Source organism: Lolium perenne, chromosome 6 (assembly GCF_019359855.2).
Source record: "Lolium perenne isolate Kyuss_39 chromosome 6, Kyuss_2.0, whole genome shotgun sequence".
Classification (NCBI taxonomy): Eukaryota; Viridiplantae; Streptophyta; class Magnoliopsida; order Poales; family Poaceae; genus Lolium; species Lolium perenne.
In genome coordinates this window covers 255,612,788-255,627,305 of record NC_067249.2, presented here as the reverse complement: position 1 = coordinate 255,627,305, position 14,518 = coordinate 255,612,788, and the positions used below count along the sequence as shown (strand labels likewise).

Below are 14,518 nucleotides of genomic sequence, written 5' to 3'. Positions count from 1 at the left end.
AAAGGAATCTTGTAAATAAACAAATTCATGAAGCATAATGCAACTAGCATAGAAAGATAAAGCAAGTGCAGCTTCAAGATTTTCAGCAAAAAGAGAGATGTTTTAGTAACATGAAAATTTCTACACCCATATTTTCCTCTCTCATAATAATATCCAGTAGCATCATGAACAAACTCAACAATATATCTATCAAGTGAAACATTCTTATCGTGAGTCTCATGCATAAAATAATTACTACTCCCAACATAAGCATAGTCAATTTTATTAGTAATAGTGAGAGCAAATTCAACAAAGTAGTTATCATTATTATTCTCATCAAGTGTAGGAGGCATAGTATAATCATCATAAAATTTACTCTCCATAGTAGGTGGCACCAAAAGACCACTATCATTATAATCATCATAAATAGGAGGCAAAGTATCATCAAAGAAAATTTTCTCCTCAATGCTTGGGGGACTAAAAATATCATGCTCATCAAAACCAGCTTCCCCAAGCTTAGAATTTTCCATATCATTAGCAACAATGGTGTTCAAAGCGTTCATACTAATATGTTCCATGGGGTTTTTTAATTTTAGCATCAAACCATCCATGTCTTAACTCAGGAAATAGATTAAAAAGCTCCATGTTGCTTTCCATTATGCCTAACTAGTGAAATAAAAACAAGAAACAAAAAGATGCAATTGCAGGATCTAAAGGAAATAGCTTCGAGCACTTACAACGGAGCCAGAAAATAACTTAGTTACCTGGGACCGGAGTGTGAGTGCCTTTTACCTTTCCTCCCCGGCAACGGCGCCAGAAAATACTTGACTGTCTACTACTGGCGCGTTGTTGACGAGGGAGGAAATACCCGTGGTGAAGCGTTTCGTTCCCCAGCAATGGCGCCAGAAAATAGCTTGATGTCTACTCACGCTTCTTTTCCTGTAGACAATGTTGGGCCTCCAAGAGCAGAGGTTTGTAGAACAGCAGCAAGTTTTCCCTTAAGTGGATCACCCAAGGTTTATCGAACTCAGGGAGGAAGAGGTCAAAGATATCCCTCTCAAGCAACCCTGCGGTCACAATGCAAGAAGTCTCTTGTGTCCCCAACACACCTAATACACTTGTCAGATGTATAGGTGCACTAGTTCGGCGAAGAGATAGTGAAATACAAGTGGTATGAATGAATTTGAGCAGTAGTAACGACACCAGAAAATAGCTTGCTGCTACAATTGGTGTGTGGTTGATGGTGGGAATATTGCAGGCAGTACAGATGCAGTAGAACAGTAAACAAGCGATGATTGCAGTATTTGGGAACAAGGCCTAGGGATCATACTTTCACTAGTGGACACTCTCAACATTGATCACATAATAAAACCACTCTACACGCTCTTGTTGGATGATGAACACCACTAATTGTATAGGGCTACAAGAGCACCTCAATGTCGGAGTTAACAAGCTCCACAACATTCGATATTCATGTTTAAATAACCTTAGAGTGCATGATAGATCAACACAATTATACCAAGTACTAACATAGCATGCACACTGTCACCATCATACTATGAAAGGAGGAATAGATCACATCAATACCATCATAGTAATAGTTAACTTCATAATCTACAAAAGATCACAATCATAAACTACGCCAAGTACTAAATGATGCACACACTGTCACCATTACATCATGGAGGAGGAATAGAATACTTTAGTAACATCACTAGAGTAGCACATAGATTAATAGTGATACAAAGCTCATATGAATCTCAATCATGTAAGGCAGCTCATGAGATCATTGTATTGAAGTACATAGGAGAGAGATTAACCACATAGCTACCGGTACAGCCCTTAGCCTCGATGGAGAACTACTCCCTCCTCATGGGAGACAGCAGCGGTGATGAATATGGCGGTGGTGTCGATGGAGATGCCTTCCGGGGGCACTTCCCCATCCCGGCGGCGTGCCGGAACAGAGACTCCTGTCCCCCAGATCTTGGCTTCGCGATGGCGGCGGCTCTGGAAGGTTTCTCGTACCGTGGCTTATGCCTCTCGAAGATTTAGGTCAGGGACCTTTAAATAGGCGAAGAGGCGGAGTCGGAAGGCTGACGGGACCACCACACAGTAGGACGGCGCGCCTGGCTCCTTGGCCGCGCTGCCCACACGTGTGGGCCCCCTGTGGCTCTCCTCTGGTGGCTCTTGGGTGTTCTGGAAGCTTCGTGGAATTATAAGATGCTGGGCGTTTATTTCGTCCAATTCCGAGAATAGTTCCTTACTAGGATTTCTGAAACCAAAAACAGCAGAAAACAGGAACTGGCACTTCGGCATCTCGTCAATAGGTTAGTTCCGGAAAACGCATCAAAACGATATAAAGTGTGAACAAAACATGTAGGTATTGTCATAAAACAAGCATGGAACATCAGAAATTATAGATACGTTGGAGATGTATCAGCCACCCAGATAAAGATCTAGGGTTCGTCCAAAGCCGACCCACAGCCCAAACCTCACCGCCGGTCAAGTGCCGCCAAGGGGGCCTCCGCCACCACCCCGGCTAGGGGCACCGACCTAGCCGTTGCTCGTCAACTCGTCAGCCGTCTCCGCCCCAACAACTATCTCCGGCAGACCACCACACCCAGGCCTCCTTCGTTGACCGGGCCCACTTCCACCGCTGCGAGGGCCGATGACAGCGGCGACAAGAGGCGTAGGTGAATGGTGTGGGGGGGCGGCGCGATGGGCTCCGGCGCCCTAGGGGCACACACGAGGGGCACGCGAGCGGAGATGTGTATGGATACCACTCCTTTCATCCATAAAAGGATGCCGAAGATTTGTCTAAATTTGGTATATCTATGCACTAAAAAGTTTCTAAATACACCTAAATTTAGACGAACTTGCGACGGCATTTTATGGACAGAGGTAGTATTTAACTAGTGATTCCGGCAAAATTACCAGCGAGCAGCAACGTGATCTATCTGCATAGTGTTCATAATTTCGGGATGCATTGATACCTAACGGCTGTCAAAAATCAATGGGCCTTCCCCAATTCCTTATGCCTTGAACTTGTTTCTAGTGCTCAACCAGACCCAAAGCAGAATCCAAATCTTCAGTTTGCAGCTCATGACCAAGCTTCCACTACCTCTTCAGTTCATTTCCTTCCCTATTCTGCAATTCAGAAGATATAAAATGAACATCTTCCCGTTGAGGTAGCTTTAGACGACACCTGGGGAAGATGTCACTCATCTTCTAAGAGCACTAAGCTCCCAGGGTTCTGCGTCCCTGTGGTGAATTTAGGGGTCGCTATTGCTGGACCTACATGCAACGGTTAGTGTTTGGTTGCTGGTCGATCTAGGAGTCGGTGGTTGCTTCGTGTGCGTCTTTGGTTAGAGTCGGTTGCTTGACCAATTATGCGTGAACTGGGTGTCTAGCTCTCAATTTCTGTCTCACACGACTCTCTCCTCATCCTCTTCCTCTTCGGCTCTTCAATCTCAGTTCTACGGCCAAAACCGTCTCCGCCGCGTCCATCATGAGTTAGTCTCTTCTAAGAGCACTAAGCTCCCAGGGTTCTACGTCCCTGTGGTGAATTTAGGGGTCGCTATCGCTGGGCCTACATGCAACGGTTAGTGTTTGGTTGCTGGTCGATCTAGGAGTCGGTGGTTGCTTCGTGTGCGTCTTTAGTTAGAGTTGGTTGCTTGACCAATTAGCGTGAACTGGGTGTCTAGCTCTCAATTTCTCTCTCACACGACTCTCTCCTCATCCTCTTCCTCTTCGGCTCTTCAATCTCAGTTCTACGGCCAAAACCGCCTCCGCCGCGTCCAAGTCCATCATGAGTTAGTCCAAATCTCCACTGCTGATTTCGGCCGCCCTGCGTTACGCCCCAGCATGTACCTCGCGGAAAATCCTAGCCGCGGGCGTCGGCGCTGCGAAACGAGCTAGCCGTTGGCAGCGGTGGCTCGCCCCTGCACTACGCCCCGACAACCTGGGCCGCCTCTGCTCCTTTGTTTGTGGTAATGGGGCATCTCCTGATTCTCTTCGTTGCTGTTCTTGGCGCTACACCTCCTCCACGGCTGCACGGCGGATGGGGTCGCCGATGAGGGCTCGGCAAAGGCGGAGGAGGCGCCGATGTATGAGGATAAGCGCGGCATGTACGCCTCCATTGAGAGCTTTGTCGGCAATGGTTGGAACGGCTCGGGGCTCTTCCCCGACCCCTGCCGACATACTCCCATCCAGATTCGTCTCCCTCGGAGCTTTTTTCTTATTGCAACAGCTCCGGTTCTAGATTGCTGGGTGATGTTCGGCTTCAGCAATGGATAGAAAAGGAGCATTCTTCATCACCGAAAAAAACTCCAGACTTCCCTATTCTGTATTTTCGCTGCCTTATATGGTCCATTTACTACATGATGTCTGAAGTAAATAATTAGTCCAGTTTCAGCTTTCATCAGTATGTGGTTTATTGTGTCCATCTGTGATATATGTATATAGATTTTCTGCTTAATCAGGCTAGGCCGGTCCTAGCATTTTCTAACTGTTGCAACACTCATATGGACCCTTCTGTTGGAATTTTGTTTGTATGATTAAGTAGGCATTGACATTTCTATTTTCAGATGAATTATCTTATCTTAATGGAAGCAGTGGTAGTGATAGTTCAACCTTCGCGAAACAGGTGTCTAAGGGTGAATTCAAGATTAACGTAATCCGCGGATCCTCAAATCAACATAAGACAACATATAAATGCATGGCTCGGATTGTATTGAAGAATGGGCATGAGATGACATAGAGCCGAAGAGAAATTAATTATCAGGCCAGGAGTATGTAAGTACTAAGTGCATACATATGTGGCTCTACTCCCTTTTGGATTCAGTAAAAATCATGGGTCAAAACTTCAAAAACTGTATAACTTCAAGACTTCAAAACTATGTTGTTTATACGCCCCAACTCCCAATTGCCCTATATCGGGAGTGTGAAGTGACATGCTCTGAATAGGTGTTCCTTGGACTTACTTTTTATTCTTCAGAACTCAGATTCTGAACACTGTATCATGGCTTCAGGTCACCGTGTTCTTGCGCAGCCTATGTTGCTTCCTTTTTCCCCCTCTGTACCACCTCTTCGTCGACTATGCCCACTAATTCTCTCAGTACATTCGTTGTGTTTATGGATGTGTTAAGAAAATAGGGATATGATGGTGTAGCTTCTGTAGCATAATATTCTGATTTTTGTTTGCTGCAAAGAGAAAAAATAAGGGCAAAGTTATGGCTACTGAAAATAATATACAGAAACAATGACACATAAATAGTTAGGCAAAATTATTCCAATGCCTTTTGCATTGTCACTGCAACAAGGTCGAAAGAAAAACGCTTCTTATAGCTTCACACATATCTAATGCGGTACCACAATCATGATGACCACAATGCACGCTTCTATTGCGTCTAAAATGCTATCTGCTAATGTTGTTGTTGTTGTTGTCGTTTCTGTAGCTACATTCGGCCTATACCTTTATATTTGTATGGAATTCTAATGCTTTGTTTTGTACCAAAAGATTAATTAGGAAAATTTCAAACGCTCTTATTAAAACTATGTTTATTATCTACATTTATCCAAGGTTAAGTTAGCCACCCCAATCAATTTCAAGTCGTCCAACATAGTTAAGAAATTCGAATTGCAAAATGGACCACACTGGAGGATAATTCTCCGTCAGGTTGGAGTGTCGCGTGCAGGATTTCTCGCCCATCTAAGAGCATCTCCAACAGGAGCTCTATCCCGCGCTGTATCCAAAAAAGCGGCTGGTTTAGCGCGCGGGCGTAAAATTATGCTCCAACAGGCGCTCTATCCCGCGCTGTAAAATACAGCTTGGGGCAAAAGCGCTATGTCGTGCACTATATCTACCGCGCCGGAAAGAGCGCGCTGTATCCGTCGCGCGCAGAAACAGGTACAGATTTTTACAGCTCCAAGGTTTAGAGCTAGGTGAATATGCCCTCACGCACAAAACATGGATAGAGCGCGCTGTAAAACGCTTTTACAGCGCCAAAATTTAGCGCTCCTGTTGGAGATGCTCTAATCTAATGTGTCAGGAAGTAAGATCTCTTTTAATCATATCATATAGAATGTATATGCAAATATTTTTAAAGCTGAACTTCAATATTGCAGTTTCAGTATATGTCTTTTATTTTCTTCCTAGGAGCTTACTCCATGGTATTAAATTTTCTAATGTGGTTTATTCTTATTTTTCTTGCAATTCATCTCAATAATTTTGTACTCTATAAGATTCTATGCAGCTATATTAATGGTAAAGGGAATGGTTACTTTGATTTGGATTTGGGGGAAATATTTGTGTTAGCTGGGGGTTGTGTCAATTGCTTGTGGTTGATTTTGTTTTCTTTAAAGTTTGATTGTACATTTGTTCGTATGATGGGGTCTGTAGGGCTCAGAGGAATGGGGATTGCAAAAATGGGTTTCATGATTGGGATTGCACATAGGGTGCCGCCGTGTTGCTATCATATTAAAATTTTCCCTTTTCACTGGTTGAAATGTGCCTGGTTGAGGTGGACCCTTCTTTTGTGTGATCTGGTAGTCTCTTTTTGGGGCTTTTGATCTTCAGGTTCTTTACGACATGTTTTGCTACGTTCGTCATGTTACATTGACCTTGTACCTGAACTACTAGATGCTTGGAGTGTGCCATCGTTCCCTGTCACACCTCATAACCAGTTACATATCATAGATCTTGTCATATGGTCTCATTCATTTCGTGTTCATTTCTTGGTCCACTACTATATATAATTTTCTATAATGAGTTGTGCTTCAGCGGATTGTAGCTGGACCTGTCAGATGCATGTGTTGTGGTTTTAAGGTTTTGTCAACTCAACCATGTATATGTAGCAATATGGGTGGCATGCCTTTGGTAGGCCATCACATTTCTCTGCTTAACATGTGCTCTGTAATGTACGTATTACTACGCAAAATTCAACTCGACGGTCCGGTGCGAATAGAAGTCACTTACTGTCCATCTAGCGAAGGCGCCAGGGCAGGCTTTTTTTTAGTAATAGTGGGCGGGTTTTCTTATTAGGGCATGTACAATAGAGACGCTTATCTAGAGGCGCTAGGAATTTGTTCCCGGTCGATTGGCAGTTGCTTCATCCGATCCTGGTTGACAGGCGCTTAGTTTCCAGCGTCGACACAAAAGTCTGCGTGAGGCGCTTCCTTGCCTTTTGTCTTGCGGCAGGAAAACGGACGAGGCAGTTGGATTAACAAGCGCCTGAAACTGGAGTCCGATCGTTGTAGCCACGGTCTCCTGTAGCAGATGCTAGGATTAAATCCCGTTCTGAACAAAGATTACTGTTTCTCAATAAAAGGCTGTGTGCATTACCACGATGCAGAAGCCGGGTTTTTCCCTTTTCAAAAAAAAGGCGCCTGACATAGTGCTCCGCGTTGAACATGCCCTTAGTGGTCATATCATACTAATAGTCAGATTAATAGAGAATATTGCAAATTAGTTGTCCACAACTAGATTTTGCACATGGTCCTGTGTGTATTGTGTAGGGAAAGCTGATGAACTGCAGTTTCAAGGATGCCGTGACACTTGCATCTTCAAGGTATTTCTCGCCTTCCTAACTGGCTGATCTTCTTTCAAGGTCTTGTTTTCATGAAAAGTTATAACGGTTGTTATGAACTGTAACTGAGACCATGGCATTGTGCCGTGTCCATGCAGATTACTGATGGGAAGGAGGTGCTGGATGAAAATATGGACACTCGGAATTCTTTAACTTAAGAAGGCAAGTAATAAGTCATTCCGTCCAGCTTGTGGGCAATGCTAATTTCGAGCCTCTGACTTTGAAGTTTCTGTGAACAAAGGATTTGTCAATTGACTCTCCTCTTTACATCAGTTTATATTTTAAAAATCTTTGACGCTTAAGAATACTTATATCGTCTTTATCGAAAAAGAGAATCCTTATATCGTACTGAAACAAAAATAGTGTTAATTCACGTCATTTGGTGCGAGAGTCATAATATTGTACAAAGTTTTACTACAAGTGTTTGTAACTGATTCTTCTGTACCATTCATGCTACCATGCATTTTATGACTACGGGGTCAATCTCCTCGGAAGTTAGTGGGGATATTCTGGACAGTGGTTCTTTTGACAACCAATTTGGTCACACGTACTGTACTGAAACAGTTTGTTGGTAAACGAATTCAAAGACTATGTATTCAGTATTACTAGGGAGCTTGCGCAAGCTAGCTTCCCTCGCAAAGCGGAGTATTTCTCTTCCTCTTCACAGGGTAGGTGTAGTCTTAATTTTGTCAATAATCTTATTATGTGTACATTTAGAAAAATATGAATTGACTATGATAGAGGAATGTGGTGGTAAATGTACCTGGTTTACAGAATCATTATAAATATGGAGTACCTTATAACTTCTATATGTATACTTATTAGTGCATTTCTACTTGGACCATACATGCAATCTAATATATATTATGGCGATGATAGGAAATAACGGGTGCAGCAATGCGCACCGGGTCCTTCTAGTACCAAAGCAAAAACCCACCAAGGAATGGACAGAACAGATTGCTGTCAAGAACTACACAGTAAAACTTGAACCTACAGTTTCCTTTAGTTTGGGGCCAAATTTATTTGTTTACAACAGTTAAACCGTCCAACAGATCCATTGGAAGAAACTTAATATCTGACCAGTCTAACAACTCAGCAGCCAGCAGTGTAACCTTCCTTCCTACTGAACCGGCTGCAGGTATCCAGCTGCTTCAAACATGCACTAGTTTATTATTTATATCCTCACATATATATAGGAACTAATAGTACTATATTTTTTGAGGAATTAATACTCCCTCCGATTCATATTATTTGTCACTAATATGGATGTATCTAGAACAAAAATGTGTCCAGATACATCTATATTTGCGACAGTTTTTTTTTAATCTATATTTGCGACAGTTAATATGGATCGGAGGGAGTAATATTATTCAGTGATATGTTCCCTACTGTGACGTGCATTATATATGACACTGGATTTTTCTTTTTCGACGGGGCCAGCCTGTCCTGTTTCATCGGACGGTGCAAGTAATACCAAACCAGAGTCTACGAGCAACGATGGATGATTGCATTCTGGGACTTCGGCAGATACAACGCAAGCCAATGCAATCTGTTGTTGCGTGCGGTGTTCTGTGAACACCATTCAGAGAAGCTAACCAAATTATGCAAGAGAAAGCACCAGGAGGCACATGTGTAGTTTTCATCAAGTATCTTTTCAAGTAAATGACATGGTGACAAACAATGTAGATGATTTGCTGGGCTGGGTCGCCGCAAAGACGACTTAACTGCAAATTAATGGATGATCAATAGACGGAATGACGATCTGAAACAAACAACATAACACTTATAAAAGGATAAATGGTACTATCATTTGCAGAATAATAGCCGAAATATTAGCATAGAGTACTACATTCAACTTTACAAATCGGTCAAATAATGGCACATAAAGCAAGCTACATACATATGAATTAAAGAGGAGCCAATGGAAGCTATAACAGAAGAACTATCCCTTTCGAATAAAGATAACCAAAAACGAAATGGTGTCCTCATTTTATGTCTAAATTCCATATGAGATACAGATAACCTTCAAAAAATGCAAGCAACCAAAATGAATGGATATTATAGATGCACCTCATGGTAAGACCAAAATACTACTATGTGTGTTGCTCTCTGCATACGAAAAAGCATCGGAAAATTCGTGACCACTTTGAAATGGAATCACATCGGCGTAAGCAACTTTATTAAGGGTGCCATAGCAATCAGCGAGTAATACAAAAATGAGAGAAGGAAATAAGCATTGCATAGACAGAATTTGGACATGATGCTGCAGCATGTAGTTGACGAGCTTTTAGGCGCAAATAAAGCTAAATCGCTGCTGAAAGCTACTCGGCAACTAATGTTTGCAGAATCAACACATGTCTCTACAATTTTCTTAGCCAAAGGAAATTTGCTCCATGAAGATGATCAATACAGATGAGCCATCATGGATAGATAAACACAATATAAAGAAAATGTAGAGAAATACCTAAAGAAAAATTATTCCAGAAACCCAGCTTAGCTTATAGAAGGAACCACATGTGTTGCATTTTCCCCTTCAATCCCATGAAGGACTTTGCCATATCTTAATCATCTGGAACTCTTAAGCTCCAGTAATGACTGATGTATTTTAAGATAAGAAAGTGATTTGTCAATAGAACTAGTTAAGCCCAGGACCAATGTTCTGAAAACACAAGAGCTAATGTCATACAGATGGGGTGTGATAAAGGAATATGTTGAGAAACTAAGTCTGGTTCTGAAGAACTGAGACACGTAAAAATATGGATAAGATTGTACCTTCTATCCAGTGTGGCCATAAGCCTCATTGAAGTTTTTCTGGCAAAAATAAAATCCCAATGAAGTTTCAAAACCAGAGCATGAGAAAACAGCAGAACAAAAATCTAGTTCACAAATTGCAAATTTAAATTATGGTTTGAAAAAACACATGCTTGTTATTTCATGACTTTGAAGTATCAAACAACTTCGACTTGAGTTAAGGCAAATATCTTTGAAGTATCAAACAGCTTCGGCATGAGTTAAGGCAGATATCTTTGAAGCTTCATAAAATTGATTTTTTTACCTACAGTTTCTCAGCATTTTTCGCCAAAATATACCTGTAGTTGTAGGTTTGTTGAACAGATATAATATCACATATGCAACCAATTATTAGAAGAAATATGATAAAACTAATTCATTCCATCTCCATTTTCTTAGTTCTCACGATAAATGATAGATGTCAGTGATTTAGACTCATTTGTTAATCATGCTTTAGTACGTTACTTTATCAAATCTGAAAGTTTTCCTTGCAGGAAGGCCAGCTACAAGCCTAATGGATTTAGGAAAGAAACCAAAAGGCAAATATACGCAAAAGAACAATCTAATTATTCAAGATTGAACTGCCATTTAGAAGTGCCATACGATGGGGCAAAAATATGGCAGAATGAAAACGGAACAGCAAAACAACATTGGGTATGAAAGGAGACCATACTGATATTTTAGTGGAAAACGGCGCAGTTCTTTCGCTTTCTGATTAATGCTTCCTGGTTTTGATAGAAAATTGGTCCACCCACACATGTTATCTCCATGATCTTACATAAAAGTGAGAGACATAAATATGTATATGATGTATTTTTTTCACATCGTTGCAGGCAATGATTTCTTCTCTACTGAATGACAACACATCGGGTTCCAGGAATCAAATTATCATTTTCATGAGGCATTAGCACTTAGCAATGACCAAACTAGCATGTAACATACATAGAATAGAGGATAAGCAGCGTCTAATTGGGTGAACAACACTGAAACAAGACTAACCAGATTACTCCAAGGAGTGAAAACTTTGTAGTGCCACAAAAAGTTCCACATTTCCATGTCAGGGTCTTGGTTCAAGCAGATAAGAATCTAGTGGATACTTCCCCTTTGCAAGCGGCGACATAGTCTTCATATAGGTGGGGAGCAGCTTCCTTGTGAGGGCATATGTACCTCTCCACGAATACCTTGTCGGTCAGGTGGAAAATCGTATAGTAGCTCGGGAAGCTCTTGACCAACCCATTTATCTCGAGAAACTTTACAGTGTAGTACCGGGGCTTGAGGCGGCTGTCCAGGCTATACGTGAGCGCTACTGAACGATGAGCAATGTCCGCGGGTTCCAAACCCAGCTCAGAGATAAAGAACTCGGACAAGCGCTGCAGCGTGTCCTTGGACCTGGACAGCAGCTGCGGAGTCTTACAAGCAACAACACCCACCTCAGCATCTGACCACCTGAAAGTTCTCTTCAAGTAATCCACCTTGGCAGTGACTTTATCCTCGCCGATCATTGCCACGGCGTATAGCACGTGCCTGAACATCGGAGATCCACGGGGTACGCCGAGGCCTTCGGCGCACGCCACCATTGCAGGGAGGCGCTCTGGGTTGGTGGAAAGTATGCGCTGCGTCGGGAGGTGCACCTTGGACAGGATGCAGTCTCCTAACCCGCACTCCCGCAGGAACGCGACGTTGGGCTTGACCACCTTCTCCAGGCTGCATCCGAGGAGTTCGGGGCTCTTCTTGAGTAACTTGAGGAGGTTCTCGTAGGATCCGAAGAGCGATAGGTAGTATGGGAGGTTGGAGACGATGGATCTGCAGCGGAAGATGGTGCGGCCGAGCGAGACGAGGCGCGCGACCTCGGTGCGCGAGAGGCCGTGGCCGGTGAGCCCGGCGACGACGGGGGCCAGGGTCTTGTCCACGTCGGCGCAGAGCAACTGCGGGTCCCCTGCGACGGCGGCGGCGACGTCGGCGCTGGAGAGGCCGAGGTCCGCGAGGAAGGCGAGCATGGCGTCGGGCTTGGAGGGGGACTTGAGGTGGGCGAGCTTGGCGGAGGCCTTGAGGGCTTGGGGCCGGGTGAGGCCGCAGGTGTCGACGAGGTACTGCTCGACGGCGAACGCTGGGCTTGGGTCGGCCGCAGCCGCTGCCGCTGAGAGCAGTCGGTGGAGAGGGGTGATGGGACTCGCGCAGGAGGGAGAGTAGAGGAGACGGGTGAGGATGCAGCTTCGCAGGCGGAGCATGGCGGCAGGCGACGGCGTGGCGGCGCCGGCGGCGAGCGGAGTGATTCCGTTGAGAATGGGGATCGATGGGAATCGTGATTTCTCACGGTCAGGGGGCAAATCCTATTCACCGCTTATGCGGGCGTTAGGATCGCTCCCGCCTGAAGCGATATGTGTTGGGCCAGGCCCATTTTTATTTTCGCATCGTGCGTGCTACTTATTTCCGTTGGTCCGCGCTGGTTTCAAGTTGAGAGTTTTTATCCGGTTTTACTGTACGTGCCTTTTCTTCTACACTATGATTTCTCCTTCGGGTTTTTTGTTTTTATTTTTTGTTTTGTTCTGGTGGTAATTTTATTTTTTCCAGTCATTTTTTTAATTTTATTTTCTATGAACATTTTAAAATTTTGATTTTTTTTTTACTTTTGAACAGTTTTCAATTCTGAACATCTTTCAATTTTAATTTTTATAGATTTTGAACTTTTTATATTTAATGTGTGTTGAACTTTTTAAAACTTTGAACATTTTTAATTGTGAAATTTTTCAAATGTAAACTTTTTCGTATTTTGAATTTTTTACTTTGAACATTTTTTAGTTTGAATGTTTTGTCCAGTTTTGATTTTTGTTCAATTTGATTTCAGTTTGGAAATTTGGAAACCGAAGCTACAGACAGCGATACACGAGTCACCCACATGGAAAAGCCAACGACGGATAAATAGGCCTGGCCTAGTTTAAAGATCATGCTGGACCGATTATCTCGCGCTTAAGACGTGAAATAGAAGTACTTGGCCGCGTAGCACGCTGATACGTTGCAAACGTATCTATACTTTTTTATGTGTCATGCTTGTTTTACACCAATTTCTATATGTTTTGTTTACAGTTCGTTGCACTTTTATACATTTTCCGGAACTAACCTATTGACAAGATGCCACAGGATCAGTTCCTTGTTTTCTGCTATTTTGTATTTCAGAAAAGTTGTACAGCAAATATTCTCGAAATTGGACGAAACAAAAGCCGAAGTTCGTATTTTACTGTAACGAAGAAGGAGTCCAGAGGAGAGATGAAGAGGCGTCACGAGGCACCCACACGGCCTAGGCGTGGCCCAGGCCCTGGCCGCGCCTAGGGGTGGTGTGGCCCCTCGGCACCCACCGACCTCGCCCTTCCGCCTATTTATTCACATGTTCGAGAAAAATCTAAATATCCAAGCCTCCATCCATGAAAAGTTCTGTCGCGGCCGCCGTCGTCGACCCTAACTCGGGAGGGTTCTGAAGCTTCTTCCCGGCACCCTGCCGGAGAGGGAGATCATCACCGGATGCCTCTACATCGCCATGTCCGCCTCCGAAGTGATGCGTGAGTAGTTTATCTCTGGACTACAGGTGCATAGCAGTAGCTAGAAAGTTGTCTTATCCAATTCATGCTTCATGTTTAGATCTTGTGAGCTGCCTATCATGATCAAGATCATCTTTATGTAATGATACATGTTATGTTTGCTGGGATCTAATGAATAATGAATACTATGGTTGAGATTGATTATATACTTGTCATATGTTATTTGTGATCTTGCATGCTCTCCATTGCTAGTAGATGCTTTGGTCAAGTATGTGATTGTGACTCCAAGAGAGAGTATTTATGCTCGATAGTAGGTTCATGCCTCTAGTATTCTGGAAGAGTGACAATAACTTCTAAAGTTGTAGATGTGTTGTTGCTACTAGGGAGAAAATGATGAGGACATCACAACCTCCGATTTGAAGAAATATCTTGGTGAAAAAGATGAGACTACGTCGAGGACGACTTCAATTCAAGAAGGGGAGGATGATGAGGACATCTCTATGATAGATACAACCAATACTCATACAACCACATCTCAGGTACATTCGTTACTAGGAATCCTTCCTAATATATATGAGAATATGATGCTGCCTAAATCAAATGTATTTATATTATTTAGGAATGGATCTA

The 14,518-nt window shown here is 43.1% G+C and overlaps 1 protein-coding gene and 1 long non-coding RNA gene across 4 annotated transcripts; one reads left to right on the top strand and one right to left on the bottom strand.

Moving 5' to 3' along the window:
• Window positions 1-7,401: 7,401 nt before the first annotated feature.
• On the top strand, window positions 7,402-8,070 carry LOC127305257 (uncharacterized). Its single transcript, XR_007853782.1, has 2 exons — window positions 7,402-7,547; window positions 7,664-8,070. It is a non-coding gene; the product is annotated as an uncharacterized lncRNA (long non-coding RNA).
• A 1,712-nt stretch (window positions 8,071-9,782) lies between these two features.
• LOC127305256 (transcription termination factor MTERF8, chloroplastic) lies at window positions 9,783-12,710 on the bottom strand. 3 transcript variants are annotated; one of them, XM_051335661.2, is made up of 4 exons: window positions 11,355-12,710; window positions 11,029-11,206; window positions 10,338-10,376; window positions 9,783-10,224 (listed from the first exon to the last, which is right to left on the bottom strand). In XM_051335661.2, exon 1 carries the CDS (start codon window positions 12,581-12,583, stop codon window positions 11,426-11,428), a length of 1,158 nt encoding a protein of 385 aa, XP_051191621.1. In that variant the 5' UTR covers window positions 12,584-12,710; the 3' UTR covers window positions 9,783-10,224; window positions 10,338-10,376; window positions 11,029-11,206; window positions 11,355-11,425. The 3 variants fall into 3 exon arrangements, with proteins under 3 accessions (XP_051191621.1, XP_071677333.1, XP_051191619.1); XM_071821232.1 differs by having other exon boundaries at window positions 11,029-11,128; XM_051335659.2 differs by lacking the exon at window positions 11,029-11,206.
• Between the last annotated feature and the right edge of the window lie 1,808 nt (window positions 12,711-14,518).